The sequence below is a fragment of the Mauremys reevesii genome, linkage group 18, assembly GCF_016161935.1.
Source record: "Mauremys reevesii isolate NIE-2019 linkage group 18, ASM1616193v1, whole genome shotgun sequence".
Taxonomy (NCBI): Eukaryota; Metazoa; Chordata; order Testudines; family Geoemydidae; genus Mauremys; species Mauremys reevesii.
The window spans coordinates 2,293,530-2,318,576 of NC_052640.1; the positions used below are offsets into that span (position 1 = coordinate 2,293,530).

General features: G+C 53.8%; 1 protein-coding gene across 1 annotated transcript in view; it reads right to left on the reverse strand.

Moving 5' to 3' along the window:
* Positions 1-25,047, reverse strand: part of SEZ6L (seizure related 6 homolog like) — a 55,905-nt gene that overhangs the window by 9,421 nt on the left and 21,437 nt on the right. Inside the window, exons 6-13 of the mRNA XM_039505418.1 lie at positions 23,072-23,234; positions 21,531-21,697; positions 16,978-17,172; positions 15,579-15,717; positions 8,282-8,478; positions 5,846-6,040; positions 5,346-5,537; positions 1,325-1,519 (exon numbers count right to left, since the gene is read on the reverse strand). Coding sequence (XP_039361352.1) covers positions 1,325-1,519; positions 5,346-5,537; positions 5,846-6,040; positions 8,282-8,478; positions 15,579-15,717; positions 16,978-17,172; positions 21,531-21,697; positions 23,072-23,234 — 1,443 coding nt within the window. The remainder of the gene's footprint in view (positions 1-1,324; positions 1,520-5,345; positions 5,538-5,845; positions 6,041-8,281; positions 8,479-15,578; positions 15,718-16,977; positions 17,173-21,530; positions 21,698-23,071; positions 23,235-25,047) is intronic.

Genomic DNA, 25,047 nt, shown 5'->3' on the forward strand with positions numbered 1-25,047 from the left:
CTGTGGCTGCTCACATTATCCGTATCAGTGTCTGTTTCTTTCTTGAATCCTGCTCTACCCTTGGTCTCAATGGCATCTTGTGACAATGAGTTCCAAAGGCTAATCCCATGCTGGGTAAAAGGAGATTTCCTTGCATCAATTTTAAATTTGCTGCCTTTCAACTGCATTGAATATCCTCTTGTCCTTGTTTTAGGAGAGAGAGGAAATAACGTTCTGGTGGGCATCCCGCATGAGTGTCCCTGTGCATCCTTCTCAGCTTCCCCTCCCATTCACACCCCTGCCCCTGCCCTTCGCTCGCAGTGACACACCCCAGAGGTCTCTTCCATCAGCACGTGGGCATGGGGAGTTCCCCAATCTGGAGTCTCTGCTTCTCTCCACAGACCCCAAACCTGCCACCAACACTGAGCTCTCTGGATGCTTTTGGCCTTTCTGCACCCATCTAAGGCATTCTCGGACTGGCCTTCCAGCAAGCGCCATATAACTACCGGGCAAATCAGCTGCAAAGCGAAGCATGGGGGCAGGGGAATTCCAGTATCCTCTCCTGAGCAATCTGCAAAAGCCTGGAAATACGCTGCTCTTCCAGGACACGGTTACTGTGCAATTCACAAGAAATTTAGTGGTGGTTATTCCCTGCCCTTTAAAGTGTTACCAGGAGGTCCCTGCTTGTGTCCATGAAATAGACTCAAACTGAAAACCGGCCAGTTCACCAAGCAGGGCTTCCTCTAGGCCAAGGGTCATGGCCATTGTCACCAACTCATGACCCAAGGCAGAACCACAATGGTACACGTAGAGAAATGTTAAATGCAGGAACAAAGTGTTCACCGGACTTGGGGCAGCATCCAGACCCCCCTGGACACTCTGGGGACCATTCCTGCTTCCCCCAGCCCCATCTGCACACGTGCTAGGCAACTGCTGCTAGTCAGCAGCTTCCGACACAGTTCACTAGGAAGGGGTTGAGATGGATTCCCTCCCCCGGGTGGGCAGAACCTCTTAGAGATAAATCCATAACAGCCACCAAAATCTCCGCTACCTGTGGCTGGAAACCTGGCGACACCAATGCGTCAGAGGGCCTGGGTGACACCCGGAGAGCGGTTTGTTTTAAGGGCTGATGGTAAAACAGAAGGAGCTCTTAAGGAGGGGACTGCAGTGACATGCTCGGCTGCCTTTGAATGGGGGCAGATCTCCGTGCTGGAGGAGGTTGCTGCTCCGAGCTAATTCTCTGGCGTGGCTGGAGCTAGCTGAGGACACCTGCAAAATCCCTGTGGATTCCAGCCCCTCCCCAAAGTGTGGTCTTGTTTTCCAACTGTCTCGGAAAGCTCGTTACCTTTGCAGATGGGCAGGGGTCCGCTCCAATGGGACGGCTGGCCCAGAATGCATTTGATAGTAACCTCGCCCATTAGCTCAAAGCCTTCATAACACATGAACGTCAGGGATTCGCCTGGCAAGTAAAGGCGTTTGTAGAGGATTTGGTAGCCATTTTCAGGTAATCCTGGATTATCACAGGCAAGGGACTCTTCAGCTGAAAAGAAACATCCCCAGTGTGAGTCATGCTTTTTCTGCCTGTCCCGAGCGTTTACCAGTCCAGTACTGTAGGATCTAAGCCATAGCCACAGTAATTACTGGATTTATTTTTTCCACACCTTCACCAACTAGATTTGGTTAAAGAGGAACAGTAAGTCAGGCAATAGCCTGGCATATTAGCCTGTTCAACAGCTGTTAAGTGTCTAAGAAGGTGAACTTTGTGCTCTGGTATTCACCAGCAGAAGTTGGTCCAATACAAGATATTACCTCCCCCACCTTGTCTTGCTAATATCCTGGGACCAACACAACTACGAATACACTGCATATTGGTATCATAAAGTCACATCACCATGAAAATATGCACACACTCCAGAGCTGGGCACAGACTTATTCCCAGAGGAAATAGTGGGACCTGAAGCATTAATTCCACGAAGGGACATCTGAGCTCTCTGGCAATAATCCAGCATCGCTGTTCTCTGTCCTGGCACCAGAGAAAGGATGAGCGGGAGAACGAGGAATGCCAGCAAAAGCCCTCCTCCAGAACACACAGGACAAAAACAACAAGAGCGCTGTGATTTCCCAGGGCTGCTCTCTCTTCCTCACACTGGCTATGGAGCAAACTCCTGAATTTCAGAATGTGCAATGACAACAAATCTGATCCCAACAAGGGTTGCAGGAAGTGGCTACTCAGCGGAAATGCCAAGGCAGAGCTGAAAGGGATGTCAGAGAACAGCCTAGGACTCTGTCTACGGGCCGGGCCTCCAGAGCAGAGACAAACCCACTGCAGATTCTGGTCCCCGGGCCCTGCAGAGCGATGAGCACTGTGAGAGCCAACCCAGCCTGCACAGCCTTTGCAGAAGGCCAAGGGGCTCATCGGGCAAGGGGGGGCGGGTCTTGCCTCTGCCCAGAGGATGATGGGGGGAGCTGAAGCTACTTAAAACAACACAGCAACCTCCAGGAACAGATGGGGTTTCAGACAAGCCCAAGGTGGCATTCTGCAGGGAGAGGGCGTGAGAGACCGAGAGCAGGCAGCCCTGCCAGATGTGCCCAGCCACCAGAGCAGTGACTGCAAAGAGACTTTGCTCCGTTGACCACAGTGGAGCGATGGCTGATTGACACCGGCTGGGGATCTGGCCCAAAGCTTTTCCTTAGCTTTTTACACAACTGTTTACAATCCGTAATGGGCTAACTACTTATGCTAAACTATCTGTTCCACCTTGCACTTAGCTGTGATGCCGGGAATACCGTGCCCCTGGAAAGTTCGTCTCTCTCACCAACAGAAGTGGGTCCAGTGAAAGATATTCCCTCCCCCTTGTCTCTCGCTATGAAATCAGACATGTAGGGGGGAAGCTAGCTTGGCCTAAGTGTCCAGCAGAGGGAGCAGAGACTGGGTGCTGCATGGAACAGGCAGGTTGCAAGTGAGCGGGGCAAGGGCATCGTCAGCTCTTCGCCAGCCCCAGTTTCTGGGGCGCCCTGTGTGTCCCTGCAAAGGAGCTAGCAGCCCCGTGGGCACGCGCTGTGCAGTCTGTGGCACTGGGGCAGCTGCTCCCACAGGAGAGCAGTTCTGGCCCAGGCACAGGGAGGGGCACAGAGAGTTGGGAGGGAGGTAAATTTATCTCTACTTCTGGTTTTATTTTCTCCTGGTTCTGAGTGGGGCTGAAGCAGGAGCTGAACCCCGACCTGTGCTCTGCGCAGGCTGGGTGTTGATCTGGTGCCAGGCCAACCACTGACTGTCACCCAGGCTCCCGGAGGCTGTGCTCCCCAGGAGGCAGGACACAGCCGAGGACTCCAGAAAGGCAGTGACGGCTTTTAGAAAACGGTAGTGGCTACAGAACGCCAGCAGGGAGGGCGATAGTTGCCATTAGCTCACTGACTTGTCCAGCCGCATGCTAAAAGGAGGGAGCCAGGCAGCAGCCAAAGGGGTGGGGGGTGACAGCGGCCCTCTAGCTCCCTCGTGTAAGGAGCCTGTGCTTGCACAGCTGCCTGGTCAGTAGCAAGGTGTGAGCTCAGGATCTTCCACGCCATATTACAGGCCTCCTCCAGCTAAAGGAAATTTGCCATTTATGGTACTGGTTACTGGGTTTATATCCTGCAGGAGCTAGAGCATGGCAAAATCACAGACACTTACGCAGATTTGGCGCCCTCCCCAGCAAATGACAGGAGTTCATGCATCGCCCGCCACCCCTCCCCCCACCAATACACAACATGGCCTCTGGAAAGATTCCCAAGAGAAGTAATATGCAGTGTCAGTGCTGCCAGTTCATGTGATTTGATCATGTCTCTCATGGTATTTGGCACTCCTCTTAAAAGCCCCAGCTCCCGGACTCAGGTGATTTACACCAGAATCTCAGCTTGCATTTTTCAAAGTCCTGGCAACCAATAAAAACACCCCTCCCCCATTTATTGTTTTTTAAAACCTCATGATTTTTAAGCCAGTCTCATGATCTTTGGGGTCCAGCTTATGATTTTGAGTAGCTGGGGCTGGTGATACTTGGTGCCTTGGAGGCCTGGCTGGATCACTGAACGGAAGAGTGGTCACGTACGGCCAGAGAACGGTGCCCGTAGGGACAAGGGCAGTGGCTTGCTGAAGCAGCATGCTCCCGGGGGGTGAGGAATACCTCCCCTGGGGCGAGTAGGGTTTTCACCCCACTTGTTGGAGCTTGCGCTGCTTGAACCATTTCAATACGTTTTTTTCATTGAAAATGGCCTTTAAAAAAAAAAAAGACACCACTGATCTTTTCATGAGAACGGCTGACATGGTCAGCACCTACAAAAGGGCCTACCATCTTTTGGCCACCTTTCCCAAGTTTTGATTGAAAAATCTTGGCAATGGCCATTGAAATGACAAGGAACATTGACACCCCCAATTTTGAAAGTAATATTAATGACAAATGTGGGAAAACTGAAAAATGGGTCAATTTTGAACCCTGCAAAATGAAATCAAGGTGGCACTTTCTTGCAGTAATAGGGATTTGACCAGCTCTGCTGGTGGTAACAGCCAGCGTACAGCTGGGGTGGCCTTTGCTCTAGATCAGGAGCTGGGGGACAAAGTGGCAGGAGCTGCTGAGCAGGGAAGATATTGTGTTTCTTCACCTTCCTTGCACCAGCCAGTGTTGCCTTCCGCTCTGGCAGTATATGAACCCATTAGCAGGCAGGGTTAGGAGCTGGTAGCACCCCTGGAGGGAGATGGGGTGACACAGGTCTCCAGATGAGAACTCAGCTCCTGCAAATGAGATGGGAGGCCACAGAACAAAACCCACAGTGATTTCAGCAGCAGGCACTGCCTGCTCTGCTCTTGCAGAGAGACCTGCTATCAGGGGTGTCTCTATTACGCTGCTGCTCATCAGCCTCTTTAATGAGCTTTTATTTAGCCTCTCATTCTAGACCTTGGTTATTCGAATTGTTATTAACTGCTTTGAATTGCTAGTGTGTAGGAAGGGATTCTTCAAACTTCCGGCAACAAAGAAAAGGCCTCGTGGATGGATGGGACCAGTGCGACCCACATGGTATCTAGTGTACAGCATCTGTGGCTATAGCAGAGATAACACCCCTAAAGATCTAGCTGTTGAAAGGAGGAAAAAGCCTGGAGGAAACTGGAGGTGAAAGAATAGGAGCAACGGTTTCTGATACCTGGCTTAGTACGTCTCGTACTTACAGAACGGACTGTCTGCTGGGATCCTGGGCTCATCCGCTGCCTCCTCCAGCGGGTTCTGAATTTCCAATGGGAAACTTGCAAATCAATTCAGACAACAAGGAGTAAAGTAAAACTGCAGCCGCGAGAAGCGAAATAATTGCAACACCATAGAGAACTGAGTCCAACTTACAGACACAGTGGGGTAGCCTTGATGTCCAGATTGGAGTTCCTGTTTCGCGGCTGTAACACGTAAGAAGGGAACTTCCTTCCAGTACAAAGCCTGGGTTACACGTGTATTGAATGGTGGTTCCAACCAGCAGCACTGGATCAGAAATTAAACGGGTCGAGTGGTCCACTTCCCCAGGGTCTGTGCAGTACATAACTAGAGACAAACAGGTTCTGTAACTCCTCTCAGGAACAAGCAGCAAAACAGGGAGGCAGATAAACAGCTCAGGAGCTCTGAAATGGACTGGTGTGGAGGAGGTTGGAAAACGCTCTATTCGGCATGTGTTCAGCACAACCGAGTCCCATTTCACACACACCCTGACATTAAATGGGTCTGATCCAGAGTCCAGAGATGCCAAAGGGAAGCTCCCCATTGATCTGGATGGGCTTTGGACTTGGCTGACTGTGTGCATGACCCAGCAATACCAAGCAATGTGTGTGTGTGTGGGGGGGGGGCTGTCTTACTTTTTTCACAAAACGGAGGGTCGCTGCTCCAGGTGAGGTCCCATTGGCAGGTGAGCGTGTCACTTCCTACGATGTCATATCCTGGATCACACTGGTAGGTGATCTTGGCCCCTCTCACTAGTGCGGTGTGTGATGTGGTCTTCCACCCGTTCTGAATTTCCGGCAGGTCTGAACATGAGTCGTTCCTTGAGACCTCTGTAGCCACAGAAAGATGCTGGCTAGTACTTAACGATCTGCACAGATTGCCCCCTGGCCTGCCTGCTTGCTTCCTCACCAACAGGGGGCGACCTTTCCAGGTGCTGCACAGGTGCCCGGAGAGGGGTTATTTGATTCACAAAATGAAGCTGACGACACAGAAGCCTTCCAGCTCCAAATGTGAAAAGCATTCAGTCGGCCATTGGCTAGCCCTGGCGGCGCTGTGCCATGGTCTGCAGAGGGAGCGTCAGGGCACAGTGTGATCAGCACAGCACCGGGTTAGGGCTGGGTTTAGAGGCTTCAAAATCCCGCTAGACCCTAACGAGTTTCAGAAACGGGTGGCGCTTCCTAAGCGTCCCTTCCCTGCCCAGGCAAGCGGTGTGCCTGGGCCTTTACACCTGACTATTGCTGCTCTTCTGCTTGGGTTAGAAACTCAATCTGTCCCATCGTTAACGAGGAGTTGAAATATCCTCCTGGACCCAGATCCCCAAAGGACGGGAAGTATAATGCCCTGGGCTGGCCCTGGGGAATTCCTGGCTAACCAAAGCCGTCTGGTACATTTGCCTTGATTTGGATGCTAAACACAGTTTGTCAGCATTAGTATAATTTTAGCAGAAGCCAGCTGCAGGCATTGGATCCCGAAGGGTTTGATTTTTCACACATCCTATTAAAGCAGCGATGTCTGAGCACAGTACTTACAGTTCAGGGCTAATTTGCTCCAGCATATTATTTCCTGCCCGCTACGTTCCTAAGGTCTGTGACTTTAAAACACTCATAAACTGATAGCTGTGTCCACAGATGCAGTGTGGTGCTTTACAGAAGGAGCCCTGCAGATCACAGCTGACCTGCACTGCATCTTATTCTCTGCTGCTGTTATGGTGCATGCAGTACAGGCAGGCGGGAAGGAGAAATGCTCACTGGGCCCCACTGCCAGCTTCTGGGGGGGGGTGCCGGGCGCTCTGCGTGTCTGCAAGCCGGGCACTCTGCGTGTGCGCAAGCTGGGTGCTCTGTCTGTGCGCAAGCCGGGCACTCTGCGTGTGCGCAAGCCGGGCGCTCTGCGTGTGCGCAAGCCAGGTGCTCTGTCTGTGCGCAAGCCGGGCGCTCTGTGAGTGTGCAAGCCGGGCGCTCTGTGAGTGTGCAAGCCGGGCACTCTGTCTGTGCGCAAGCCGGGCACTCTGTGAGTGCGCAAGCCGGGCGCTCTGCGTGTGCACAAGCTGGGCGCTCTGCGTGTGCGCAAGCCGGGTGCTCTGTCTGTGCGCAAGCCGAGCACTCTGTGAGTGTGCAAGCCAGGCACTCTGCGTGTCTACAAGCCGGGCGCTCTGTCTGTGCGCAAGCCGGGCGCTCTGTCTGGCCCAGCCCATGGGGGACTGTAGGGCTGGAGAATGCTGCAAGGGTTGGCGAAGTCCAGGGACAGTAGCCACAGAGGGCTATAGCAGGTGGCCATTGCCTGGGGGATGAAGGTAATAGCAGCTACAGGTTTCAGAGGAGCACAGGGAGCCTCTGCTGCTCTAACTGCCTGCCCAGGGCTAGCGCATGGCGTCGGCTGAGCTGAACCGGAGCCCTGGGGCCCACTGTCTGCGCTAGGTGACTTAGCTCAGCATCGGAAAACCTGCATCCCCTCACTCACCACCCCAAATTCTGGTTAGAATTCACTGAGTCACGGCCCTGGCAGACGCCACACCCAGATGCAACGTGTCCAGCCTCATTGCCCCAAGAGCAGATCGCAGTGCCTCCCTCACTGCCCCAAGGGCAGATCGCAGTGCCCCCCCCACTGCCCTAAGAGCAGATCGCAGTGCCCCCCACTACCCCAAGAGCAGATTGCAGTGCCTCCCTCACTGCCCCAAGAGCAGATCGCAGTGCCCCCCACTGCCCCAAGAGCAGATCGCAGTGCCTCCCCCACTGCCCCAAGAGCAGATCACAGTGCCCCCCACTGCCCCAAGAGCAGATTGCAGTGCCCCCCCACTGCCCCAAGAGCAGATCGCAGTGCCCCCCTCCCCAAGAGCAGATCGCAGTGCCCCCCCGCCCTAAGAGCAGATCGCAGTGCCATCCGCACTGCCCCAAGAGCAGATTGCAGTGCCCCCTCCCCAAGAGCAGATCGCAGTGCCTCCCTCACTGCCCCAAGAGCAGATCGCAGTGCCCCCCACTGCCCCAAGAGCAGATCGCAGTGCCATCCGCACTGCCCCAAGGGTAGATCGCAGTGGAGGCCCCAGCTGGACGGGGCAGCTTCCCCAGCACACCTACCTATGTAGTTCATGATGAATCCCTGCCCCTTCCCGAAGATGAGGCCTGCAGGGTCGGAGTGGAACTGGATGGTGAGGTCGGGAGTGGAGGAGTAGAGCTTCTGAGAGCCACTGCTGCCAACGTACTGCCCCAGAATCCGGGCCGAGAGCTCGTCCCCGTCGTAAATGGTCAGGATGTCGCTGTTGCTCAGGTTCAGGCTGGGAAGGGAAGCGCAGAGAGGAGCCTGGTCAGATCGGGCGCACAGGGGAATCCAACCGGTACGTTACTGAGTCAGACTCAGGGGACGTGGGTAATGGACCCCGCCAGTTCCAGACCATAACACCACCAGACATGTCTGCGAGGCCCGTAACCACCCCCCAGCAGACTCACCCCACTTGTTCCACGCCCAGGACTTGGGTATGGAAGTGAAGTGTGTGGACCAGGGCAGGCTCCAGACCCCAGTGCGCCAAGCGCGCGCTTGGGGCGGCATTTTGCCGGCAGGGCGGCAGGCGGCTCCGGCGGACCTTCCGCAGTCATGCCTGTGGGAAGTCCACCGGAGCCGCGGGACCAGCGGATCTCCCGCAGGCATGACTGCGGAGGGTGCGATGGTCCCGCGGCTCCGGTGGACCTCTCGCAGGCATGCCTGCGGATGCTCCACCGGAGCTGTGGGACCAGCCCACCCTCCGCAGGCACGTCTGCAAGAGGTCCCCCGGAGCCGCAGGACCGGTGACCAGCAACGCGCCCCCTGCGGCGTGCTGCCCTGCTTGGGGCGGCCAAATTCCTAGAGCCGCCCCTGGTGTGGACCCAATGTTCTGATGAGCGCCCGGAGAAATCTCTGCTCCTGGAGGACTCCGCAGACCAGTGGTCCCCAACCTTTTCATCTGGCGGGCGCCAGATGAAGGACTGTGGCGGCGGTGGAGCATCTGCCGAAATGCCGCCGAATTTCTGCGGCATTTCAGCAGCGACACCTCTCAATGACGTTGTTTGTCGGTGGCAAGCGGCGTCATTGAGAGGCGTCGCCGCCGAAATACCGCAGAAATTCGGCGGCATTTTGGCGGATGCTCGACCGCTGGCCAGGACGTGGGTGCATTTAGATGCCCCAGTGGGCGCCATGGCGCCCGTGGGCACCGCATTGGGGACCCCTGCCGCAGACAGAGGGAACAGCTTGCACAGGGGCCTGCTATCATTTGAATTAACACAGGGACCGATCTGGTGCCAGTGAGCAAGGCGTGGGACAGGGAGCGCTGCTCTGTGCATTGCAGAGCTGAGGTGAACCTGAAAGCCTGTGGCCTGTGCCCGTGGCTGCATGGTGCACAGACGGCACGAGGGGGCTGATTTCTGACTGGACGAAGCACAGAACATGTCTGCATCTTCAGGCTTTTTCATAGTGGTGCCATGAGCAACCGTCACCCCCCTTCACCCGCTGCCGGCGTTGGCTGCCTTCTGACGGCACGGCTGGATTTCCCACAGCTTAATTGAACTGAATTCTTTGTTCCTTTCGTACCGCAGAAAGCTCAGTGCTGTGGGACATGGAGATGAGATAACTGGCTCCTGCTCTGAAGGGGAATTCATGTTATCGTGTCACAACATCCCCCACCGCCGACGTTCCCGCTGGAACCGAAGCCTCACAGGCAGGCGGCTCTGGGAGCAGCAGGGAGCAGGGGCCGGAACGAGGCAGGCAATAGGCAGGGTCACTGCCTAGCTAGCAGTGGCTTGCCGCAGGCCTGCATCGGGGCCTCCTCTTGTCCTGCTTCTGGGTCGGTGTGTGCTTAGCTCTCGCCCTCCTCCTGGGGCACTGCCTCCCTCTGTCACCGCTGCCTCCCTCCCTTCCCACAGCCAGCATCTGCTCCGCCCCCGACCCTCTGACCGCGCTGAGTGTTCAGTTTTCCAGCGAGGAGCAGGAAAGGGGGCACAACTTGATCATTCTTCACTAAAGAGATCACAGCTGTGTGGGGGGCATGTTAATTCTGTGTCTGATGCATCCCAGCACTTCACAACTGGTGTGAAGCTTCTCCAGCTTCGGCTTATGAATGGCGGGAGACTCAGTTCAAGCAATTTCATGCAGCCCTTTGGAGAGGCTGGGGCTGAATTCCTGAGTGAAGTCCATCCGACAGGGTTCCATTGGAAAAGATACATTTGATCATTTCTCCCTCATGTTTTACAGATAAAATGGCTGAGGTAACTAAGTGCGAAAACTCTCGCCGAATGACCACATTCTGCAGTGGGTGCGTGAGCACTCCCAGGATCAGCAGCCTGGCTTTTCTCAGGCAAAGGCCCCCACTTGGCTTTGCACAGACAGGGCACTTCGCTGCATCCAAACAAACCTTTTGGCCAGCTCAGTCCAGCGTTTAGCTTTTCCTTGCCAGCAGAGTGCACTGCTCTCCCAGAGACTGAAATCGATGGAGTGTGTGTGTGGGGGGGGAGGGGAACGCTCTTGGAGGGTGAGAAATGTCACTCTGTGACCAACTAGGAGAAATTCAAATTCCGCAGACTCCTTTGCAGAGAACAATACGCTCAGGGTCGCACCTTCATCCTTGCAAGCTCTGGCCTCTCTGAAGGTCCTTTGCTGGTCTGGCTCTCCTCATGGCTTATCACACAGCAGTCAACCCAGTATAATTGGCCATCCTGTCTTCAGGTTAACAAGGGATGTGTGTGTCTGTAGCCAGGAAGCCAGTCACACTACCCGCAAGGGAGACCCACACCAAGCCTGCCAAGCCCTCCCAAAAGAGAGCCCAGCACCTCAGGCACCTGAGCGCAGGAGGATCAGGGAACACAGCAGACAGCAGGGTTCCTTGGCCTCTCAATGTCTCTGCTAATCGAGTGCTGCTCTGGACGGGTCAAAGGGGAGCTGCTGTCTGCGGGATGCAGGGTCTGGGATTGCAGGGGAGATCCGAGGAACACACCACGCTGAGGGAGGCCCTCCAACCGCCTCCTCGTGGGCACCCCAGTCCCTGGAGGTTTCCATGCTGTGAGACTTACTAAAGTCAAGAGACAGCACATGGCCTCCTTCCGCACTGCCCACCAGGCTTGTTATCCTGGCAAAGAAGGATGTTAGGCTGGTTTGAACAATCTGTTCTTGACAAATCCCTGTTGACTGTTATTTATCACCTATTATCTGCTTGGTGCTTATAAAGCCCTTGTTTGCTCCATTATCTTTCTGGTACTGAAGTGAAGCTGATTCATCTGCAATTCCCTGGGTTGTCCTTCCTCCCCTTTTCATAGAGCGGTGCTATACTCGCCCCTTTCCAGTCCTCTGGGCTTTCTCCCATGCTCCATGAGTTCCCAAAGAGCATCGCGAATGGCTTAGCAAACTATTAAGCCATAGCTGGGCATTTAAAACTGGCACCAGCTGGACAGACCCACTAGGCATTTGCAGCAGCAGCTTCCATTTCTGGTTCAGGGCTTGCATGTGCCTGGGGAACCAGTTCCAAAGATGAGAGCTGGAAAAGCGAAGTCCTGGTGAAAACACCAGCCGGGCACAGCAGGGAGTGTCTCTCTGAAGAGAGCCGGCTGCCTCGTGGAGGAGAGCTAGAATTGCTTGGTACTGATCCGAGCATGACAGCATGGCAGAAGGTGTTGTTTATTTATCAGTTTCTTCTGGGTTGATTTGTCACTTAGTGCGTCTCAGCTCGTCTCTGTTCAGGCTGGCCCTGGCGGGAGATTTCACAGCCCTGGGCTGACAGCTTGGGAGACGAGCTGTCTCTGTTCATCCCCAGATACAGCTGCACTCCCTTCCTCCCCCACCTGTTTGCTCTGGAGGCAGGGGAGAGGAGAGGGACTTCGGCTTCCAGGTGCCAATCAGTCATGAGCCTCTGCCACCACTGCCCAGGCAGGGTCAGGACATGGCAGTGCCCACATCCCCCGCACAGGCACACTGGGCTGAGAGAAGCTGCCCCTGCTGGGGAGTGCCCTGGTTTTACTACGCTTTCTCTTGCCCTATGCAGGCAGTGTCCCATCGCTGCTGCCACTCAGCTGGGGCACCTGCCGCATGCCCACCCCAGCCTAGTGCGGCTTTGCTTCGAGATGCAAATGCAAATGTCTGAGTAAGGTTCTTGGTGGAAGCTATCCAGCCAACCCCAGCAGAACGCTGGCACTTGGGGCAAACTCTGCTTTCCAGCAAACACCATTGTCACTGTGACACTTGTGTTTGATTCCTTCAAATTGTCTGGCCTCCAGTTCTGCCCCGCCCCAGCCCCCACAAAGCCCTTCCTTCGGGTTTTCACTGAAAGCTTTAAAGCTGTTTTGACTCTAAACTGGTACTTGATGTTCTGTGGCATCGTCTCTGGGAATCCCCAAAGAGCATCACAAGAGCTTCCCTCCGCATTGGCAGTATCCCCATGGCAGTGGCTCTCAGCACAGGCAGCTTTCAGAGGAATCCTGTCTTACTGGCTAGTCCCTGAACGTGCAGTGAGGCTGCCAGCTTGTACGTGCGCTGCATGAGGCAGCGGGGGGCCAATCCTACTTCATGTCTCTGGTCTCAGGTGGCCAAGGAATCCAATCCTCAGCACACAGTGGGTCTGATGGAATCAGGCAGGAGAGTGGATGCATTTCATGCAGACGTCTTGAACCCACAAAAGAAAGAAAATCCAGGACAAGGGAACTGGAGCTGGTTACCACAGCTGAGCGTAGGGGGGACAGAGGAGGAGAGGATTTTATCCCTCCTTCCATCCTCTGGTACCTTTCCCAGTTCCATCATTTCAACAGCTCCTCCAACGACAATTTCTCCTTTGGGTCCGTCCGCCCCCACTCACGTCTCCAGCCCAGGTGGAGGTTTCTCTCATTATTAATTTTCCTTCTTTTTAGCCCCATAGCTACCCCTGTGGGCAAGCGACAGCGAGGTGATGGGATGGGCCTTTTGCCTCAGAGGTGACTATGGCTTGTGGTCCTTCCTCGCCCTCCCAGCAGCTGTGAAGGCGGAGTCACAGCCCTGTCTGTGGCAAGGTTATTCTGGTAGCGTGCAGCCTGAGATGGTGCCAGGTGCCCACGTGCGCTCTGTCTGCAGCGCATGGCGGCTGTGGGGGAAATAACTTGTGAGGGGGGACCGGTCTCCACACGCACTGATGGAGAGAGTGGCGTCTTGTGTTTATTTGCTCTGAATTTTGATTAGCGACAGATACACCCAAACACCTGCATATAGTTTCAAACTGTCTCACCCATGGGTGTTCTGGGCCAGTAACGATCCAGGCCATGCCTGAAAGGATGTCACAGAATGGGCCCATCAGCCTTCCCTGGGGCTGCAGCCACACTTCGGAAAGCAGACTTTTACTGCTGGTAATGTGGGGAATGATGACGTCTTAAATTCCACCAGCGTTTAATAGTTTCAAAGGGAGAAAGGACAGCAAGAAAATTCCTCCTCATTCCTCAGCTTCCCAGCCATCCTGCCTCTGCTCTCAGGGCTGCACAGGCCCAAACCCTCTTCGAACTGCAATACACTGTGTGCCAGCAATGACCGAGAAAACCCCCATGCACGAGAGCCTGCAGCCAAGTACCTGCCATTTCCTGTACAGCCAGCCTTGCGACACAGAGAAGCCTGAGGCCCAGGCGGAGAGTTTGAGACCTTGCTTTGGAGTCTGACGCATAGACCCAGCTAATTACTGCAGTGACAGTGGGCTCTGCCTGTAGCCCAGCTCGCCTAGAGCACTGGTGTCAGCTCCTAGAACATTGCCGTGGACGTGAGCGTGGGATACTTTTGCTCCTTCTGATAGGGGCTGAGTTGTACAGAGCACAAGGCCAGGCCCCTAGAAGGCTATTTTAAACTGCAGCTATTCCATCTGTGGGCAGCAAGTTCCCTTGCTATCCAAGACTGCACAAGCTGCAGAGCTGGCAGCGAGGTCATCACAAAACAGCATTCTGCCTGCTCCGGAGCCCTTTTCTGAGCATCCTCTAGACGGGTTCATTAGCAGCAAAAAGCCCAGACGCTCTGGAGTCTGGGATGCTCCCTGAAAGCAGCGTGTTCTGTTGGCTCTGCCAAGCCCTCAAGCTGAGACTGTTGCACGGTTCTTTTGGACACTGTCTGAATGTCAGTGAGCCGCGGGGCAGTCGGGAAATGCTTTTCTGCAGGGTAAGAGACCAGGCGAGTTAATATAGCATCATAATGGCACTGCAGAGCTGGGCTGGAATACGATCCAGTACCTGATTTTCAACTAGCTATGGAGCTGAGCCCTGCCAAAATGATTCCTTGCTGAGGCTGATCTCATGCAGGCCTGGTATTTCTCCCTCCAGCAGTAGGACTTGCAAGCACAACAGCCATCTCAAGAACCATTAGCTAGTGAAATGATGAGAAGAGCACATTTCTCTTCTGGAGCAGCCCTCCTCGTTACCGGAGCAGCGAGCCCAGAGTGCGTCACAGAGGATTTCATGCTGTGCTAGTGAAAAGAGCTTAAAAGAACCCAGCCAAGAAGGAGAGCCTAGGCCAGAGCCAGCCAGTAGGGTCCCATCCAGAGCCCAGCTGGGGCTGGCACTGAAAGAGAATGTTTCAGAGAGGGCGAGGCTGGGTGGCGGATGGAGATTTCTGCGCCATAGAGAACCCCACAGCAGCAGGAGTTTCATCTGCCTTCTCTCTATGCGTGCTGGGGTAGCCCTTTGCCGGGGCCAGGGAGCACACACCTCCCTTGAGGGGCTTTCTCGCTCACCCACATGATCTAGAGCAGACACACGAGTGCCAGGCTGCAGATCGAGTGGCACCACATTGCCATGGGCCAGCAAGCTTCACTGTTTAAAACTGAGATTCTGCAAAAGGAGGCAGAATCTGTGCTAAGAACCTTCATCCATGAGTCCAGCAGATTTCCACGGGATGCGATCTAGGATTATAAATCAAATGACACTTGTGCAATATTTTTCATCTTCAAAATGCTTTGCAATCTCTAGTCTTTTTAGTACCTCTGCCTGGCCGGGGAGATCATTGTCCCTGTCCGATCTGCATCTAAAATTATGGCATTATTCATATTGCTCCCATTAATATCCCAATCCCTCAGATGGGTGGGGAAACCGAGGCACAGAGGTTCAGTGACTTGCTGAAGATGACCAGCAGTTTCAGAGACAGAAGCAGGTTTAGAACTTTTGGGACACAGACTTGCTTTTCTCTGTGACGGAGGCAGCTAGTAGGTAGCCGGTCTTGGCACAGTAAGTGCTATCTGTGGTCACTTTGTGCGTAGCCCTCCTGCCGAGGTCTAAGCACAGCAAAGGGCAGCACGTCCCACAAACACACCCAGGGCCTTGTAACAATTTCTGGTGTCAGCAAAGCAATCACACATGATAAACCAGCTGCTGGAGGAAAGGGATCAGCCCAACCCGGGTCAGGCTCCTGCAAAGTACTCACAGCTGGATGTCCAGGAAAAGCCGCTTTTCCTCCCCAACGTGCACCCTCCAGATGCAGTCCTCTCCCTCAGCATAGGGCTCTGGCCAGTTGGGGGACAGGATGACTCCTGCCATGGCAGAGAGCTCCCCTCCACACATTGCTGAAATAGCGAGAGACAGAGAGAGGTGACTCATAAGAACTGCCAGACTGAGTCAGACCAAAGGTCCAGCTAGCCCAGTATCCTGTCTACTGACAGTGGCCAGTGCCAGGTGCCCCAGAGGGAATGAACAGAACAGGGCATCATCCAGTGATCCATCCCCTGTCACCCATTCCAAGCTTCTGGCAAACATAGGCAAGGGACACCATCCCGGCTAATAGCCATTGATTGACCTGTCCTCCATGAATTTATCTAGTTCTTTTTTGAGCCCTGTTATGGTCTTGGCCTTCACAACATCCTCTGGCAAGGAGTTCCACAGGTTGACTGTGCATTGTGTGAAAAAAATACTTCCTTTTGTTTGTTTTAAACCTGCTGCCTATTAATTTCATATGGTGACCCCTAGTTCTGGTGTTATGAGAAGGGTAAATAACGCTTCCTTATGTACTTTCTCTACACCAGTCATGATTTTATAGACCTCTATCATATCCCACCATAATTGTCTCTTTTCCAAGCTGAAAAGTCCCAGTCTTATTAATCTCTCCTCATACGGAAGCTGTTCCATACCCCTAATCATTTTTGTTGCCCTTTTCTGCACCTTTTCCAATTCCAATATTTTTTTTTTGAGATGAGGCGACCACATCTGCACTCAGTATTCAAGGTGTGGGCGTACCATGGATTTATATAGAGGTAATATGATATTTTCTGTCTTATTATCTATCCCTTTCTTAATGATTCCCAACGTTCTGTTCGCTTTTTTGATGCCGCTGCACACTGAGTGGATGTTTTCAGAGAACTATCCGCAATGACTCCAAGATCTTTCTTGAGTGGTAACAGCTCATTTAGACCCCACTCAGGAAAGAGATCTTGGAGTCATTGTGGATAGTTCTCTGAAAACATCCACTCAATGTGCAGCAGCAGTCCTGGGGGCTGTGGGAATGCTGCCTGCAGCGCGGTGGGAGCTCTGCCTGGCACGGGGAGCTCTGGCAGCCGACTTTGAGAAAGGTCAAGCCCCCCACTCTTCCAGTGCAGTCAACAGGCCCCATGGAGGCTAAGGCCCTCTCTGCATTTGCTGTCCTGTCTCTGAAGGCTGTGCAAGGGCTCACAGATATATGCCTGAACTTGGCTACGTTATCCTCACTCACATGCAGTCACTTTCTCTGGCAGTGCGGTCACTAACACTGGCGAATTTTTATTTTTGCATGTTCTCCTACGTGCAGTACCAGCGCAAGGCATAGCGACCCCAGCTGGCTGCGGGTAACTGACCTCTGCACAGTGGCTCGGTGTCATTCCAGTAGGGGTCCCTGACGTTGATACACTCGATTATGGCAGGTCCCTGCTCCAGGGAATGGCCAGGGTCACAGGTGAACTCCACCATCGTTCCCAGGTTGTAGGTAGGATCAGAGGTGGTAAAATTCCCATTTTGAATGTAGGGTTCATAGCAATGGCCTCGCTCGAAAGCTTGAGGAGAAACACCATGTTAATTTGACAGGCGCAGCACAGACCCTGCTCTGGGGAGGAGACAGCACCTGTCACCGTCTCCTTTTCTAGTTTTTGTGCAACTGTAACAACTCTCACCACAGGTAATCAACAGAGTCTGCACTCTGGGCCATCAGCTCCAAAGCACCAGCTGAGCTAAAGGGGTAAGTCCATTAGCAGTAGTAGGCTGTTATCCATTGTACAGACCAGTGTTACTTAACCTCTCTGGGGTAGCGCTAGGGAGCAGTGAGCTGCTCTAGGAAGAATAAGAACCAGCCCGAGTCAGTGCTTATCTCCCTGGCAGGGCCTCACCGGAGGTCAGGACTGGTACGTCCCAGCAGCAGTGAGCCTGGCACAGTCTGGATGCCAGTGTAGCTTGTGCCACGCTCTGGAATGCCATTGGGCTCCCCGGCGCTGTGCCGTGCGCGGGGGCATGTGGGAGGGAGAAATCTGCCTGTCGAATAAATTCCATTCCAGTCACATCTGTTTTACATCGAGGGTGGCAATTCTGGTTCAAGGTCCCCCGGGCAGCCCAATCCCCAGCCAGCGCTGAGCAAACAGAGCTAGTGCCCAGTGACTGTGAGCTGGGAACCAATCTGCGGAAGCCGAAATTGAAAGCTGTCAATTGACTGTAACTGAGCAGGTTCTAGTCAGGGCTGGTCTGGACGTTTCTATCACTTAACATGTTACTAGAAGAAGAGTTCGGGGCTGATGTGGCATCTGCTGGGCAAGCGTTCCTCTAGAAACCCTTCCCAAACTGCCGGCGCCTGGCATCTGCTTCGCAGCGTGGCCACTGCTGAACCGGGCTCCTGTACGGGGATGCTGCAGCCCTGTTCCCGAGCTTATTTACAGGCAATTAGGATTAACAATGGTTTATCTGCTCTGAGCTTTTAAGGCTTAGCCAAGCCCCACTTCCTTTGTGTATTATCAACAGTAATATATAAGCCACACGGCCAGTTTATATATTTACTGAGCAATCTTCTTCCCTGGGATTATTGCATGTTATTGAGTCTGGTCAGAGACCCGAGGTCTTAGACTGATCCTGACAGCAGCATGTATTTAAATGACAATTGTGGCAAATCTCTTGGAGCTCCCTGGGATTCACCTGGCATGTCCCTGAACCTCTCGTTCTCCGAAGGAGACGCTCTTGGATATTAACTGGTTCACAAATGCAGGCCATTCCTCAGTCAGACTGACAGCTGCTCGGCCTGCTCCATGACACTTCGCAGGCAGAAGGCAAATGGCTGGAGTAAGATCACTTCTCTGTGATCTTGGAGAGGTTCCAAGTTAGGCATTTTCTGCAGTCACCAGGGGCTGTATTGCGTGGATCTTCACAGGAAGTTTAACTGGGGAACACATCAGCCCCTATTCTAGTGGCTCTCAAACTGCGGGCTGGGACCCCATTTCAGTGGGGTCACCAGGGCTGGCTGGAGCCCGGGGCAAAAGCCCAAGCCCCACCACCCGGGGCGCAGGCTTTGGCTCAGTCCTGGGCAGCAGGGCTCAGGTTACAGGCCCCCTGCCCAGAGCAGCAGGGCTCAGGCTTCAGTCCCCCCTCTTGGGGCCGGGTAGTAGCTTTTGTGGTCAGAAGGGGGTCCAGTGCAATGAAGCTGGAGGCCCCCGGCCCTATTCTATGGGCTAGAGGGTGCCGGTTAGACCACCCTGGCCAGATCACCAGCCAACCTGTAAGTAACGCTCACTCTGCCCCACCCATGCACCTGGACACGTCTGACTTATTCCACCATCCGCAGCCGCTGGCCCACACAAAGCCTCTCCGGGAGAATCTGCTTATGACTTGGACTTTATTACTCTGCCTTCTAAGTCAGGGAGTCCTGGATTGTGTTAGGTGATTGTAACAGGACTGGAGAGCCAGGGGCTAAGCCAGCCCTGGTGACAGGAGGGGCCCCAGCTGGGTTGAATCAGGGTGATCCCAGGGTAAAAGGCAGCAGGAAGCTGCAGGGAGGGGCTCCTACAGTGAGGGACTGGCAGAGTGGAGCTGCATGGAAAGAGGGTCTCTTGCCGTGGTCCTGGAGGAAGGACCATGCCCAGGGTAAGCCTGGGTGGAAGATTGCTTTTGTGTTTGTCCGCGAACTCTGTGAATGTAAGAAACCCCCCAGATGCTAAGCAGGGCTGCGGCTGACAGCAGGGCCGGCTCCAGGCACCAGTGCAGGAAGCATCTGCTTGTGGCGGCCAATGGAAAGGGGCGATACGTCCGGCTCTTCGGTGGCAATTCGGCAGCGGGTCCCTCAGTCCCTCTCGGAGGGAAGGACCAGCCGCCGAAGAATAAAGCAGCAGCGACAGAGCTGCTGCCGAAGTGTCGCCAATCGCGGCTTTTTTTTCTTTTTCTTTTTTTCGCCGCTTGGGTCGGCAAAAACGTTGGAACTGGCCCTGGCTGACAGAGACGGCGGAGTTTGCTGAAGGGGAAAACCGAGGCAGGGGATAGCAGAGGTGTCCAGGCCCTGAGGGGCACTTGGGTGGCAGCCCCCCGTTGGAGTGATGTCTAGTTAGTGCTCTCTGGTTCTTAACACCCCCAGCTCCTCAGCCCAGCCTGGGCAGCAATGCAGCAGTGCTGGACAGAGCTCCTGTAGGGCTGTCCATCCGGGTTTCCTATTGCACATACCCCGAGGGAGGGGAGCTGCACCATTCTGTCTTCAAAGGCTGGGAGCAGGAAGGAACGGTTTGGGTTTGATTGAACCAACAGCAGGTCTGATGAAGGGAGATTGCGCTAAGTCTCAAAGGCTCAGACATATCTGGTCTATTGGAACCCCCAACTGCTGACTAGACAGTCACTGAACTGCGAAATATAGAGAGCAGGGCCAGACCCCCAGCTCGTGCAAACAGGGATAGCGCCACTGAAGTCAGTTCTGGTGATGTCAGTGCAGCATCCCTGATTTTACCAGTTGCTGAGGATCTGGCCCTCTGTACTTCCAGCGCACTCCTTAGTTACAGTGAGCAGGGGTTATTTGTGGTTAGCACAGACACTCTTTGTATAATATAGTTTAATTACGCATCATGGCACTTTTCAAATGTAAAGAAATTGCTCTTAACTCTGAGCACAGATGATTAGGTCTGGGGTAAGTGGGACTTAAATAGCAGCCAGGTGAGTGACATGGGTGGGATTATTACAGCTTCTAACAGTCACCGCGGAGCTTTGGCACCAAACCCCACAAAAACTTTTGAAGGAAAAAAGCCTATGAAATAAAACAGCTGTTTGGGAAAGCTGGGATTGTAGGGAAACATTTAAAGTGCCTGCAGAACTAGGGGACAAAGCAGAAGACTGAATGTTCAGCGTCTTTGCATCCTCAGTAAGGAAATAGATTCTGATGTCGGATGGTGCCAGGGCAGCGGGAAGCAAAAGGGAGACTGGGAACAAATGGGAGGTTTGATTTTCAGTTTTCAATGACATTGGAGGAACTGTGATTTCTCCATTCCCTCCCCACCTTTTAAAAAAATGTAGATCCAAAATGCCACTGCTCTAATCTGACTGCACCTGGTGTGTCCGTCTAGCAGAATGTATCTGCAGTGCTGCCTGCCATCCCGGGTTCAGGCTGGCTTTTCCCTGATTCCTTTGGACAGTGGGACCCCAGCAACTGGAACGGGGCTCACCTCTGGAGTAGTCACTTGTCCAGCTCAAAGCTAAACCAAAGTCAATCTGAAGCATGGGGAGGGAGTAGCGTCCTGCTGTCAGACTAACATTTCTGGCTTGACTCTCCCCTGGGGTCGGGGAATGCTCTCTGGCTTGTAGCCATTGGTCCGATTGCCCCTCACAGCCAATGAAGGGAAAAGAACCCCACTTCCCAGGCATCTGTACTGCAGAAATGAACCCTCGTTTCTTTTGCCTTGATTCCTGTTCGCTGGAACAGGTCTTTGGGGAGAACTGGAAGCTGCAGCCGACCACGAATCACCAGTGATACCTTTGCAGCTAGGAGGTAAATCCTCCCAGCTGGGCTTATGCAGTTGTCACATTTGCAGCAGCCAGGCTGGGAGGGGATAGGCACTGCCACGACTTTCCTTCTGTAATTGATGGGAGCCGCATGGACAGACACTGGCCTGTCTCTACTGGCCTAGAGATATTCGCCAGTTGACTACCAGTCTGCTGGCAGACTCAGCACCAGTTTCCAATCGATGCCTCCAATAATGCAGGGACACGGGGCGGGGTGGCTATTGGATTCTCTTGGTGCCAGGGGCATGCAGCTTCCTATTGCTATGAAGGGTAACCCCTGCTAGAGTAATTGTAATCAGTACATCTCTTAAGTGCCTGATTCCACTGAGCACAAGCAGCGTTGGCTAGTGTCTGCCTGCTGCTACCCACCAGCCAGATCCAAAATTAAAGGGAGAGTCACCTTCAAATCGAATGTTGAAAGCTGTGGTGGCCCTCGCCTCATCCGCCATGAAGTCAATGCGGATGGCGGAGCCGTCGCTGATCACGCCTTCAAAGGGGACGCTCTCTGTCCGGAGGGAATCGTAAAGGACGGCTGAGTGGTTTGTCTCTCCGCTGTACACCACCATTCTGTTCAGAGAGGACACGGCATGTTAGCAAAGGCTTGTCTCCTCTGCTGGCCACCTTTCTGCCTGGGCAGGGACCGAGCCAGCACAGGCTGGTAATCGCTCACTCCACACATCCCCGCCCCGGTTCATTTACCGGCGCAGCCCAGGATCAGAGTGAGGAGCTGGAAGCACAGGAAGGAAAAGGGTGAAATGTGTATGTGGCACCAGTGTGAGACGTTTCCGTCCAGGGAGCGGCTCCTTCCTCCTCACCAGGGCCCTGGCAGAGGGAAAATGCCTCCAACTTGCCACTAAAAGTAGAGAAGCAGGAGGCAGCAACGTCTCTGCCTTTCAGCACTGTGGCTTCTCAACAACCCAGCATGGCAGGTGCCATGCCAGTCGCTCTGCGCCCAGGCAGGGGCCCGTTCGGTCAGGCATTCAGAGGGCAGCGTTTGAAAGAAATGATGCAAACACCAATTCACAAAGCGGCTACGTCTGTTTTATCATGTAGTAAACAGGTGCTTTATTCTCTGCTTTTACTACAAGCCATAAACTGGCTTTATTGCCTGTTCCCAGACTGAATTTGTAATGCCACTTAAACACAAACATCAGCCCCATGAATGTGTGCTCTGTGGTATGATGCCAACAGACTGTGATTTGTGGGTGAGATGCAGCCATGGGCATTTGGGGTTTTTGGGAGCTGGGGGGCAGTTTGTGGATTGGGCTACTGATTATGAGACCCAGTGTCATTATACAGGCCCCATGCTAAATCACATGGTGGGTGGGGGTAGCCGTAGACGTTTAAGGCCAGAGGGGACCATTGTGACGATCTGCAGGTGATCCAGTTCCCCCCCCTCGGCCCCCGCACACTGGAGATGCTTGCCCTAGAGAGTGCTGGCCTACGATGAAATCCCCAAACGGGTGATGCTCCCTGCCCCCTCCCATGCACACGAGACCCGCTAGAGGTCTGAACCCCTGGTGTGGGAATTACACTTCACCACCCAGGGCCATCGAAATCCCCAGCCAACTCGCCGGCTCCCACTGTAACGAGATGGAAAGTGTCCTGCTCCCGGCACGCCCTGGAGATGGGAGATCTACGCCTGGCCCAGGCCGTCTGAAAGGTGACTGGGTTGGAGTGAGGGAATACACTGTCCAGTCAGTCCTGAGGAAAACCCCTTGCGAGACCCTTGAGCCTCCTCTGGATGGGGTAGGAGGCTGCCAGGTCTTCCTCACTCTGATGCCATAGGGTAGGAAGAGCAGGGTGCTGAGACCTGGCACCCCTGAATGCCAGCAGTAGCCCTGGCAGCAATGGCAAAGCTAACCTCCCTGCACAGGTCAGCTCAGCTTCTGGGCTCTGGGCTCAGCATGCCTGCGTCTCTGCAAGCGAGCGACTCCTCACCTGTCCTTTTCACTCAGCAGAAGCCTCTCAAAGTGCAGGTGCAGCTTCTGGCCCTGGGGAGCGGTGATGGTCCACACGCAGTGCATGTTGCTGTGGTTCCCGGGGTAGCTCGGCGAGAGAACTCGTCCAATCGTGGCATTATGCACTGTGCCGCCACAGGGTGCTGGCGAGGAAAGCACAGAGACGGTGAGACTGGAGCACACGGCCATTCAGAGCTTCGGTCCCAGGCACATAAAGCGGGTCATGCACTCTGTACTGACAAATGAGTGTATGCTAAGAAGGGCCTCTTCCCCGAGAAATGGGCTGCCAAATCAGGGCAGATTCTACTCTCAACTGCACCAGGGTAAACTGGAGTGACTCCACTGACTCCAAAGAAGTGGATTTACACCAGTATAATTCAGAGCGGAATCCACTCTTGTTATGAATCCCCAAAGCATGTAACTCTTCCCTGGTTTTGCATTTCCTTCCCAGCGTGGCACATTGTGCTGGAGGGACACTAGGTTGATTTATTGCAGCTGCAGGTTCAAACCATGTGAAGCTCGTGGCTTTGTGTGGGTTTGACCCCAGATCAGGGGATGCTCTGCTTTCCACTGGGTTTCTCTTTCACATTTTAGGTTCATTTAACTTGGGAAAGGAAAGTTAGGAGCGAGGGGTAGACCCCCAAACCCAATGTCAACTGAAACTGCCCCATCCTGCACTGCAAATGTACAGGTGTGTGCAGCTCTGCATGGTGGAGACAGGGAAATTCCTGCAAGCATGGGAGAGGGAATATGTAGGAGGGAGGCTGTATAATGTAGTGAGGGAGGCTGTGCTTTGCATGAGTGAGTCTCACACACAAGAGGGGTGGCTCTGAACACAACTGGAAATAGCTTAAAGCAGAGGAGTGGTAGAGGCAGGAGGAAACGTTTTTTGAGATGAGCTGAGCAGATATATCGGCTCCTGGGGGATTTGCATCCTACCTCCGCCAGAAGCCACTGATGAGGCAGTGCCTCCTTGAGTCTGAGGGAAGGCGATGAGACCTGGCCATTCTGACAGCCCAGCAGCACATTAAGCAGCTGACAGACAAGAAGACATCTCAAAAAGTGCCCGGAACGCAGCTTGTGGCGCATGCAAAGGAGCGAACAGATACAACCTCCCTAGAAGGATCTCATTCCACTGGGTGCTGGTCACACCGGTGACTGCACAGACTGCTAGCCAGTTACTGTTAGCGCTCTCTGCTTTCACGTGCCTGTAACTTGCTGAAACATCTGTCTTTGAGGCTGAGATTTGCCACATCTGGTTTCTGTCCAAAGAGGAATTTTACTCCCCCAGAGCAAAACAGGTGAACTGTGACTGCTGCTGATAGTGCAGAAATGGGATCAGGCCCATTTCATTGTTACTGTCCCCATAAGTGTCTGTTTATTCACTTATTGTGTCTTGTTATAAACCAAGGCAGGTGGCTCTCTGGGGCTTTTTATTACTGGCTTGTACAGACCCTGTGCTTCTGTACTCTCGCCAAATGAAACATGGGGTGAGCCTGTATGTAGATTAGTGGTGCAGGGCCTTGCTTTCCCTGGCAATCTAATATGTACCGAGAAACCCAGGAACAACTTGATAATGGAGCTTTGCTTGTTGTTTTCTCTCTCTGTTTTTTAAATCGCCATTTCCTTTTTGTTACTTGCCTAACAGTGGGTCAGTTCTGCCCCCAGTCAGACATTTCTGTCCAGGGAGCGGCTCCTTCCTCGTCACCAGGCCCCAGGCAGAGTGAAAATGCCTCCAACTTGCCACTAAAAAGCAAGAGGGAATCAGCACTGTGGATTCTCGACAACCCAGCATGGCTGGTGCCGTGCCAGCCGTTCCGCACCCGGGCAGGGGCCCGTTCGGTCACACTTTACTCGAATGAAGCGTCACTCCACCGACTCGGATAGTTACTCTGGATGCACGCTGATGTAAATGGGAGCAGAATTTGGTACAGTTTTCCCCTCTCCCAGGCTCAC